The following is an 11,952-nucleotide window of genomic DNA, read 5'->3' on the forward strand; positions in this document are numbered from 1 at the left end:
CCTCCCAAGTAGCTGGGACTACAGGCACCCGCCACAACACATGGCTATTTTTTGGTTGCAGGACACTGTTGTTCGACAGGCCCGGGCTGGATTTGAACCCGCTATCTCAGGTGTATGTGGCTGGCACCTTAGCCACTTGAGCCACAGGTACTGAGCCAATAATTTCTATACTTTTAAATTAGCTGAGGTTAGACCTGTGTCCTAGGATATGGTCTTTTTAGGAGGATGACCTGTGGGCTGATGAGAAGAATGTATATTTTCAGTTTTATTAGGGTGAAATGTTTTGTAGAGGTCTGTAAAGTCCATTTGTTCTAGGGTCAGGTTTAAGTCTAATATTTCTTTGTTTAGTTTCTTCTTGGAGGATCTATCTAAAACTGTGAAAGGGGTGTTAAAATATCCAACTATTATAGTGCAGGAAGATATCAAGTTGTTCATATCCATTAGGGTCTGCTTTATGAATTGAGGAGCATTCTGGTAGGGTGCATAAATGTTCATTATCGAAATCTCTTCATGTTGGGTGTTTCCCTTGACAAATATGTAGTGTGCTTCCTTATCTTTCTTTATCTTTGTTGAATTAAAGCCAATTGTATCTGCTACTAAAATTGCAACCCTTGCTTTTTTCTGGTTTCCATTTTCCTGTATTATACAAGTCCATCCCTTCACCCTGAGTCAATTTTTATCCTTTAAGGTAAATTGAGATTCTTGTATACAGCAGATGTCTGTTCTGAGTTTATGTATTCAGTCAGCCAGTCAGCCTGTGCCTCTTTAGAGGACACTTTAAGCCATTCACATTAATTGAGAGAATTGATAAACCTGGTTGTGATGATTTTTGGATATCCAGTGGACACTTTTAATCCTTTCAGCACTGTGGAAGTTGGATTTTGTTCAAAAAATTTCTGGGTGAGTTTACTTTGGAGGTAGAGCATTGTGCTGGTCATTGTGGATGATGGGTCTGAGAATATCCAGGAGAGCTGGTTTAGTTATGGCAAAATTCTTGAACATGTCTATGTCATTAAAGTATTTGATTTCTCCATTGCAAATGAAACTCATTTTAGCTGGATAGAGGATCCTGGGCTGGAAGTTGTTTTGTTTTAAGAGATTGAAGGTTGATGACCATCTTCTTCTGGCCTTGAAACGTTTCGACTGAGAGAGATCTGCAGTTATTCTGATATTTCTCCCTTTGTAGGTGATGCTTTTCTTACATCTGGCTGCTTGCAGAATTTTCTCCTTCATCTTTACTTTGGAAAAGTTAAGATGCTTTATTTGGATTGAGTCTTGCTGGGGTTCTGAAACTGTCTGCTATCTGAAGTTCGAATCTCTTGCAATGTTTAGGAAATTCTCCTTCCAAATCTCTTGCAGTAGAGCATCTGCACCTTTAGGACCATCTTCTCCTTCGGGAATTCCTATAAGACAAATGTTTAATCTTTTGGAATAATCCCACCACTCTCTCAGGGAATGATCAGGTTTTGCTCTCCATTTGTCTACCTCGTTGAGTGTTTGGGAACCTTCAATAGCTTTGTCCTCAGTTTCAGAGATCCTTTCTTCTGCCTGGTCCACTCTATTAGTGAGGGATTCCACTGTATTTTGGAGCTCCTCAACTAACTTTTTCATTTCCTTGAGCTCTTCTATCTCTTTTCTCATTATGTCCATATCTTGGGTGACTTGAGACAACTTTAGAACTACTCTTTGGAATTCAATTTCCATCTTTTCTTCCATTCTATTTATCTTATTTGCAATCCATATTCTGAATTCAGTTTCTGACATTGGTGCTATTTGTCTATGCATGGCATCTTCAGTTGTATCTCTTTTGTCATTTCTTGGGGGGTTGATCTACTCTGGTTATTCATGTTGCCAGAGTTCTTTTGTTGAGTACACCCCATGTCTATTTTCTACTGTTATTAGAACTGGTAGGGAGATTGAATTGGTGTTCCCAGGAAGTAGAGATAGCCCCTTACCAAAGCCCTAGGCACCTACAAGTTTATCCCCACCTTGAGGCAGGGTGGTCTTTCAGTCTGTGCCAGCCACTAGCTGGCCTCAGTCTACCCAGTAGGAGAGTGGGGCATAATCTTCCAGGCTGGTTTGGTACTGTCTGGTTGAGGATAGTTCTCCAGGAAAGTGGGTAACCATGAATTTTAAACAACCAGCACTCAGAACAGCTGGAAGACAAGAGCACTTGTCAGGAAAGGGAATTTATGTGCAGGTACCGGCAGCATCCATCCACTAGGGAGTGATTTTCAACTGGTGTGCAGCATGTGCGAGAGAGAGAGAGGATCTTAGGTGTGCCTCAAAAATTTGCAAAGACCATTAATTAAATTATTTTCAAAAGAAGTTCAAAGCACAGTAAGTGTGATCTTTTGTTTACTCTTTTTTTGATGAACATAATTTAAGTGTGCCATGGAAGTTTAACTATAGGTTCAAGTGTGCTGTGAGATAAAAAAGGCTGAAAAATACTGCTCTAAAGAGTGACACATAGTTATAGGCTGCAAGAGAGGTGGGCTTGGGAGAAGGAAGTGACACAGTTCCTGATGGGTGGTCTCTCTCCCTAAGAGTAATCAAAATTAGCTTTAGGGAAGGAGGATACTGGTGGGACAGGGAGCTTAACAAGGATGGGCAAGTTTGGAGCTGCAGCAGTAGGCAGAAGAGAGGCCATCCTGCACAGTGTTGGGGCTGCTTACAGCTGGAGTAAGCTTAGTGCAAGCAGAAATGGGTAAGATCTGAGGATGATGATGAAGAATGGAAAAAGTGCATGAAAGCAGTCTGATTAGTCTATGGTATAGAAGTATGGTCAAGCCTACAATAGGCACTCCTGGTAAGGGAAATCAGATAAAGTGGCTGGCACTGGCCCTTATTCAGCCTCCATTCTCACACAGGAGCTGGCTGAGTTTCTTATGGAGAGTGGGGAAGAGGGATGACAATGGTTTGGAATAGAGTCTGGCCTGGGGAGGGACAGGTAACCCATCTTTGGAAGTGAGAAGGTAAAGTGTGTATCATCACACCCCTTTAAATAAGTCTTCAGTTAAATGGATACTGGTTAACCAAGACATAATTGGAATTGTTGGCACTGCCTTTAAAGTCCCATCCAGACACACAAGAATTGTCCCTGTTGAAATTCAAGCCAGAGTAGACACTACCACTAGTGGATAAACCAAACCCCTTTGGGTCTGGCACCTGCCCCACACTGCCAGGGCTCGCTGTGCAGGCCCTCTTACCCTGTCATAACTTTGCAGTTACATGTTTTACCCAGTGGAATATGTTGGTTTCGGTATATGTAGGATTTTGCTAGGGTTTCGTTGTGTTTAAATGGTCTGGAGGACAAAAGAAGTGAGAAAAGTTGAAAGGTTATTTTTTAGTTGAAAAAAATGTATGAAAGTAATATATATTCCTTATAAATAGTCCAAATAATACAGAATATATGAAGAGAAAACAGAAATAACCATTGCCCCACACCACCAAAACAACACTCTCTTCTAAGAGATTATTACTGTGAACAGTTTGTACATAGTTTTTCATATATACACATATGCACATATGGAATTTATGTTTATACATGAAAACATGCATACATAGTACATACGAGTATGCCATTCTGGTCTTTAATCTGCAACTCTTCAGTTAGTAATACATGTTGGGTATTTTAACACAAGTGTACATAGTTATGTCTTTTTCTGTGGCTGTCTAATATTCCATGGTATGAAGTATTACTACTTATTTAACAAAGATTCCTCATTGATGAGAATTTAGGTAGATACTGGTCTTTTATTGTTTTTTTTAAATTGTTTTAAGTAATGGAGCAATAAGCATTGTATATGTTCTTTTATTTTTATAGTTAGCTAATTTTTTTTTAATAAATTCCTAGAAGTAATTCCTTTTACTGGGTCAAAAGGTATGATGTTTTTATGTATCAGTTAGTTACATTGCCACATTGCTTCCTAAAACTTGTATAAATTTACTTCTCAGCCAACAGTGTAGAAGAGTGCTTGTTTCTTTTCCAAATCAGAACATTATCAATATTTCTATCTGATGGGTTGAAGTTGTGTTTTAAGAAGGATTATTTTTAATAATCCTCGTGATGAAAGATGAATACTTGCACTATAACTGTTGACACTGCCAATGGAAACTATTCTCTGGGTAATTGAGCTTAAAAGTGTGTTCAGTAGTTAATTCTTTGGAGAGCTTGTTGTGAATTTTATTGGGTTGATGAAGATGGTACATAAACCCTGGGTCTGCTGCCTCCACTCCTCATTTACCCTGAAACGCTCCCAAAACTCATGGAGGTAGAATTCACCTCTATGGTTAGAGGCAGTAACATGGTAGAAACTTCTAAAAGAAATTACCAGTGTTATGCGGAAATAACACTATCAAAACTTTTCAGTATGTGGGAGTGCTTCTCAGAGAATCTAATCTCTTCAAATTATAGAACCATCATTATAAGTTAAGTTTAAAAAGAAAAATTCCTTAGTTTTTTTTTTTAATCAGAAGAGAATAGGTAGTGTCACCAATTATAATTATATGCATGTAAAAGTATACACTGAGATGAAGGGAAATTGAAAACATCAACATTACAAATAATATTTTGTAAAAATTTGTGTCTCTGTATCTTAGGAACCATCTTCATCTCTGTCTCTGAACCATTTTTCTTTTTTTTTTTTAACTTGGCAAAAGAATTTTAATTATTTCATTGGCTGAATTTATGAGATTCAGTTGAAATTCAAGATTACTCATACCAGGGTTCATTAAGAAATAAATATAATTAAATGCTTACAAATGTGAAGGCCTTAAACAGGAACTGAGCTGTAATAATTATTTAATCTAGAAACTTCCTGTTTCACTTTTTCACGCAGAGCTCTCTTAACCCTCCCTCCCCTTTCAAAAAAATCCTAATCTTTTGGCAGTGAAGGTAGGAGCCTATTAAGAAATGAATGGTGGTGCTGTTTCAGTTTTCCATTCAGCCTTTCAGTTAACTAAACATTTATGTCTGATCATTGTCACCAACTTTTTAAAATCACTGGTGCTTTTTCTCTGCACCCTTTTCCTCTCTCTGTGTCTCTCTCCCTGCTCCCTCTTTTTCTCCTTCTTTCTCTCTGCCTGCTTCCTCTCTCATCTCTCTTTCTTCCCTTTTCACTCAGTCCCTCTGTCTTAGTGAACATTACAGTGAACCCTAAGTAGAGACAGTCCAAACCATTTTCCCCCAGGTTTTTGATGTGTAACTTGGAAACAAAATGTGTTTGATTGAATTCTTGGGTTCAGTTCTTTACCTTTGCTTCATCCTCAGGACATGGATGGAGTGTGCTTCCCTGTTCGTGACTTTGGGCTTGGCCATATTCCTTAATTTGGCTAACAGAATTGAGTGGAAGTTCTAGTTTTGACCCTAAATCCATGAGGTGAACACACCCTGGCTGGCTCACTCGTCCCAGAACCCTGAGAGACATGTGGAGCTGATACAGTCTCTTCCATCAAATGGAGTTACCCAACTGATTCACAGAATTGTGAAAACAAATGCTCACTGTAGTGTGCCCCTGGCTTCGTGGTTGGTTGATATATAGCCTCGTTTCTATAGTGGCTAACCAATACACAAATATTTTTCTTTAGGCTATTAGTACTTCTTTTTCTTCTTCTTCTTTTTTTTTTTTTTGTAGAGACAGAGTCTCACTTTATCACCCTCAGTAGAGTGCCATGGCATCACACAGCTCACAGCAACCTCCAGCTCTTGGGCTTAGGTGATTCTCTTGCCTCAGCCTCCCGAGTAGCTGGGATGTTCTTGTACTTCTATCAATGGGCCATTGATGGTTAAATTTGGCATACCCATGACTCGGCGCCTGTGGCTCAAGTGGCTAAGGCGCCAGCCACATACACATAAGGTGACAGGTTCAAATCCAGCCCAGGCCCACCAAACAACAATGATGGCTGCAACCAAAAAAAGTAGCCAGGCATTGTGGCGGGTGCTACAATGGTCCCAGCAGTCCCAGCTACTTGGGAGGTGAGGGCAGGAGACTTGCTTGAGCCCAGGAGTTGGAGGTTGCTATGAGCTATGATGCCATAGCACTCTACTGAGGGGGACAACTTGAGGCTCTGTCTCAAAAAAAAAATTTTTGGCATACCTACTTTTAATATGTGCTGTATTTGAGCTTGTGGTCTTTATTTTGTACTTTTTTTAAAGTCTAATCACAGTCCAGGAAAAAATTCGCCCAACTTTGTTTTCACATAGGTTAAAGATGAGAAAGCAAGGTTGATTTTTGTTTATCTCAAATCTCTACTTAATTGTAAATAAACTTTATCTGTCCTTTTAAATTCTTGCTTGTGTCATAACAATGAGAAATAGATACTGAAGTTCCTAAAATATTTCTTTTTTGCATTCAGTTTTCAGAATTCTCTTTATGTCATGTAGGTCTGAAAGGTTAAAAATAACTGTACCTCCAGAGACTTCTTCATGGGTTGTATTCTTCCTTGGGAATCTCTAAGCTTTTCCCACCCAAACTGGGTCATCATCCTTGCCTAATTTTAAAATCTCCCAGATCCAATGCCCTAAAAAAATCAATGAGTTCTTTCCCCCCAGATAGTCCCCAGCAGCCATGCTTTATATTCTCTGGTTTGATTCTGCATGAGTTTGATTTTATATACTCTATTGTAATAATTTATTAACTTGATAAAATCTGCTGACTCCTCATGGAAAATATTCTGTTTATATTTTATATTTCCTGCAGCTTTCTTTCCATAGCCTTTATTATTGAGTATTTACATGAGAATAGGGCTTTTGTTTTTTAAAAGTTCATCTGTGCCTGCTGTTTGTTGTGTCCCCTGAAGTCACAGCCCTCTTTCTGCGACACACATCGTGCTTTTCATATTGAATGCACTAAGTGAAGTCTGAATAATTAATCTTCTCATCCTGCCTGAGTTATGTAGGTGAGTTGAATTAGCCCCACTTTCCAGCCAGGGCAAGCTGGAGATGTATAGAAAATGATCATTTGAGGATGTCAGAGTCCAGGTGTACAGGCCTCTCATCTCTTATACTAGATGAAGCCCTTCTTGGTTACAGGTAATTCTGCTGGGTTACTATCACGTTATTATGTTATGTTTGCTTTTCCTCCACAATAGTTCTTAAGGAAAGATATTTCAGTGGGAAAAGAAAGATGCACATTGGATGGTGAAACTTCACAAATATACAGTCATTACTAATATTTCTCAGGGAAGTGGTTCCCGGATAACCCGGATGACCTTCCATAGTAGCATGTTTACGTGAATGGAGAGCTGAATTCTGACTTTCAGCTCTCCTTACACATTGTCCATTTCTGGACCACAACTTTGGGGTCAGTTGGACAAATGGAATCATTAATAGAAGATCCATTGCATTCATATTAGCCATTAAATGTGATTTATTCAGCTTCTATTTGATTGTTATACGCACTGATTTAAAAATTGGCTTGCTGATTGGTGGCCAACTGCAATGATGATTAAAACAAAACAAAATTTAAAAATAGTCATGCAGTTCTTACAAATTGATAGGAGGACTGTCCCTTGAGTTCCTGCCCTCTGGGATGCCCTCCACAGATTCCTATTAAAATCCTTCAAGGCCCTTCTCATTTGCCACAATCTCTATCTCTCAACACATCTTTTTCTCTTGAATCTACATTATATTTTGTTTGAAACTCTCTTGTGTAAGTTATCACAGCCTACTGTCTTAGTCTCCTTCTAGATTATACACTTCTTAGGGGCAAGACTATAATTAATTCATCTTGATATTCTCCGAAGGCCTAGGATTCCAGAGGTATTCTTCTATTCTTTCTATTTGAATAGTGTTCGATTCAATGCTAAAGTGATGAAATGTGATACTTAAAGAAATATATGTCCCCTTTTCCCCAGTTGGGTTAGACTTAGATGAAAAATGTAGTTTCGGGATAAAGCCCACAAGGAAAACCAAATGTTAACAAAATTAGAGTAATTATGTTATTATCCACACCAAATCCAGCATGACAGTCTTGGTGTATTTCACAATTCTTGTAGCATCCCTGTAATATAGACTATAAAATGTTTTAATTCCAATTTTTAAAAGGATCAGGTTCCTTGGTAAGAAATCAGGGACTGACTAACTGGAAGCTCTGCTGAGTGTCATCTAGAATAGAAACACATTGGGATATAAATAAGGAAAAAGCATGTTCTCATAGGTACTCAAGAATTAATTCCACTGCAATTCACCAACCTTTAGGAATCTGGAAATAATATGCCTGTTGGCTATTTGTGTTAGAACAGATGTAAAATTAATCGGTCTAGCTAACAGTAACAGGTTTGCTTTGGCCAGTGAAACATTTTAAAATAGTTCTCCCAAAGTGGAAATCATAAAAAAAAAAAAAAATCCTCTAAATCCCATTCTTAATATTATTAGGCAAAAATATTGTCATTGTGTCATATTTATTCATGTTTTTCCCTCTTGTGAATAATTTTTACCTCCTTCCAGGAAGAAAGGAGTGTTTTCTTTTTTTTTTTTTTTTTTTTTGAAGGTTTCAAACGTACTTTATTTCAATAATGCCATATTTTAATGGGTATACAGTGCTTTTACTTGGCATCAATTATGAGTTGGTTCTGAAACAATTCAGTATTACACCAGCTGGGATGATTACTGATCTCTCCATTCCTTTGGGGTGACTCTGCCAACAGGGGACAGGTTCCATTCTATTCCAATTTGTGTCACTGCATATGTCCATACAGCAATACAGAAAGTGGCTCCACTAGCTAATACAGCATTACCATATTTATCATGAAAATCAGGTGTTCGTTTCTGGTGGCTCGCCCTTGCCATTGTTTGCTGAATGTATCGAACTTGGAGACGACTTAGTGCGTTCTTGGCCAAGAAAAACATCCTGAAATTGAAAATGGAACTGCAGCAAGTCCAGGTGCTGGTTCGGCGCAAATTGACTTCAGATACCCTTGCAAAAACCACCGAAGAACCGAAAGGAGTGTTTTCTCTGAGTAATGTACCCTTCCTGGAAGGCAATTTTCTTGCTCTTTCTTTCTTCCCTCCCTCTTCCCCTCCCTCCACCCTTCCATTCTTTCAGAGTTTGTAAGAACAGTGGGTCTGACCTGGGCAGGCAGATCTTTAGCTGCACTTCCAAGCACTGGAGGCTTGGTCTCTGGCAAGACTAGGTGGCAGAGGATGGCCCTGTCAGATGCCAGGGAGAGGTAGGTGCACCCTGTTAGCCAGCCATGGTATTTGAAGTGATACCCACCCCCCAAAGTCCTTTCTACCTTCTCTGCCCTTTTGTTGCTGACATATAAATGGAAATAAGAATTTTAGTAAATATTCTATTTCTATATCGATTCCTAAGTCTTTTCCAGGATTGAGCTACACAAGAATGTTATTAATTAAACTCTTAGATGAGAGTGATGTCTACAATTCATAAAAGCGGATTAAGAAAACCAAGATCACTAACCCTCAAAAGCTAACGTACACATTTGACTTAAGGGAGAGGATCTCTGCTTAGGTCTTAGCTTCAGCGTTTTCAGACCATTCACACTCATTTACCAGTGAGCAGACATCTTGGATGTATGAAGAGTTCTGTTGCTATCGGGCAATTATCTAGAACCTTCCTTGCTTAGATATGCTTATTTGCTCCTAAGCATTCTATTTTTCTGTCTTGTTCCTCTTTTAACTCCCAAAATTCTTTAGAACTTGGATTTAAACTCACTTCATTGCAATTCAAACCCACTTCATTCTGAGCCTCTTTTAGCTAAGTTGTCCAGCCCTGGCACCAACCCTAGGTGACTTAGTGCCCACTCTGGCTCACCCAAGCCCCTGTGAGATGTCAGTTAAACATATCTCAGAGCCTCCAGTTTCTTCATGTAAATAGTGCAGCTGATAATAATCTATCTCCTATAGTTTTGTGAAATTAAAGTACCACATTAGCTCATTTTTAATCCCCACCCTCATTGAGCTGATGTACTGGACCCTGGGGCTGGCAACGAACACATTACACTTTTCTGGTGAAGATGAACAAGAAATCAAAGCCATCTGGGTGTGGTGGCTCACTCCTGTAATCCTAGCACTCTGGGAGGCCAAGGTGGGTGGATTGCTTGAGTTCAGGAGTTCGAGACTAGCGTGAGCAAGAGCAAGAGCAAGAGCAAGATTCTGTTTCTTCTAAATATAGAAAAAAAAAACTAGCTGGGTGTTGTGGCAGGTGCCTGTAGTCCCACCTACTCTGGAGGCTGAGGCAAGAGATTGCTTGAGCCCAGAAGTTTGAGGTTGCTGTGAACTAATGATGTCATGGCATTGTACCCAGAACAACAGAATAAGGCTATGTCTCAAGAAAAGAGAAAGAAAGGAAAGGAAAAAAAAAAAAAAAAGAAGGCAAGGTTTACAGAAGAGGACACAGGAAATTATGGGAACAGAGAAAGGGTTGCTTCATGGGGTATTAGATTACCAGCTTGGGTAGGAGAGAAGGTGCATGTATAAAGGCTTCCAAAAGAAAGTCGCACTTGTGCTGAGTTTTGAAGCACGTTTTGGAGTTAGCCGATGAGACGGTTAAGACCATTCTAAGTAAAGGGAACAGAGTTGTTAAGAAGCAGTGGCCACACCAAAGAGAACTGGCCTCTGCGATTCTAGGCAAGTGGCTTCCCCTTTGTGGGTTTTAGCTGCACAAACTGTGTACTCACCAGAAAAGGGTGTTATTTGCGATTATGGTTTTATATAGTAGATGTTAGTTATTTTTGTTTCTTTTTATTTTCCCTCTCTTTCTTGTTATACTGTATGCTAATTTTGTTTTGAGGAAACCACCTATGTCTGACTTTTGAGTGAACCTTTAGAGGCAGAGCTCACTTTCAGCTTCCAGGGGAGCACGTGTCCTGGGCCCACTCTTGAGACTCTTTTGTTTGAATTCTCCTTTTTAAAGTTCTATCTTATTTTTTCTGGAGAGTCTTGAACCTAAAATTTTATTGGGCTAGAACTTATATAGCTATGCGGGAGTTTGGAGACAAGTATAAAGAAAGCAGAGCTCAGAATGGGGAAAAGAAAAACCCAGCCGGAAGGTCCTTGCTTTTAGCCCCTTGAGGCCAAGCCTGACACCAATTTTACCCCTGGACTCTTCTGTAATGAATCACTAGGTCTTCTTTATGCATTAACCAGTTGCTGTCTCTTGCTGTAAAAACAAAACTTCTCACTGAGGTACACTGTTTTGAGAACTGAATGAGACAATATATTAAAAGTGCCTGGGACCATATTTGACCCATAACAGACCTCAAGAAATGCTGGCTCCCATATGAACAAAGGCCCAGAGAGTGGAGGGCCTGCAGGACATTTGGGGATTGTGGTGGGGACAGATCATGTGCATGGGGAGGTGGCAGAATGTGAACTGTGTCCTTTGGTAAAGACTTTGAACTTTATCCTTAAACAGTTTTAGGAGTGATAAGGGCCACAATGAAGAAAGACAAGGTACCATCAGGCCATCTTACCTGGGCTCCCAAACCCATCTAGGGGTGAGGGAAAGCTGTCCCAAGCATGTGGCATTTCAGGCAAGGCCCGAAGGCTGAGTATAAAGTTGGGAACATCACTGTGACATCATTGTGGAGAGTGAATTAAAGTGAGTTAAGACCCATTAGCCTTTAACTTCCATGAGGCCCTTTTTTATTTTGTCTGTTTTGTTCACTATTCTTTCTTCAGATTCTGAAACAGTACTCAGTACAAGATAGGTTCTTAAATATTTGTTGCACGAATGCTGCATGAATGGTAGTAGGGAAAACTTTCAGAAGTGAGAAATTCCAATAAGTAATTCGGGCAAGGAAGATGAAGGGCCTAACTGAGGCAGGGGCAGGAAGACAGTTGGTACGGATTGAATAGGTGTTGATAGGGTGTACTTAATGCAATGAAAATAGCTTTGATTTATTGAGCAGCAACCATGTTCTGGGCTACGTTGGATTAAGATTAAGATGTTTCACACTGTTTTCTCATGGTTTGCTAAAGCACATGCT

The 11,952-nt window shown here is 39.5% G+C and overlaps 1 protein-coding gene across 1 annotated transcript; it reads right to left on the bottom strand.

The window, feature by feature from the left end:
• Nucleotides 1-8,467: 8,467 nt before the first annotated feature.
• Nucleotides 8,468-8,931, bottom strand: LOC100953844 (cytochrome c oxidase subunit 7B, mitochondrial). Its single transcript, XM_003784775.2, has one exon. The coding sequence runs from the start codon at nucleotides 8,849-8,851 to the stop codon at nucleotides 8,609-8,611; it is 243 nt and encodes an 80-aa protein (XP_003784823.1). The 5' UTR covers nucleotides 8,852-8,931; the 3' UTR covers nucleotides 8,468-8,608.
• Between the last annotated feature and the right edge of the window lie 3,021 nt (nucleotides 8,932-11,952).

This window comes from Otolemur garnettii, unplaced genomic scaffold, assembly GCF_000181295.1.
Source record: "Otolemur garnettii isolate 467f Iridium unplaced genomic scaffold, OtoGar3 scaffold00012, whole genome shotgun sequence".
Taxonomy (NCBI): domain Eukaryota; kingdom Metazoa; phylum Chordata; class Mammalia; order Primates; family Galagidae; genus Otolemur; species Otolemur garnettii.

Excerpts from the sequence above, each read along its gene's own strand:
- LOC100953844 (XM_003784775.2), bottom strand. The coding sequence starts at position 8,851 with ATGTTTTTCTTGGCCAAGAACGCACTAAGTCGTCTCCAAGTTCGATAC.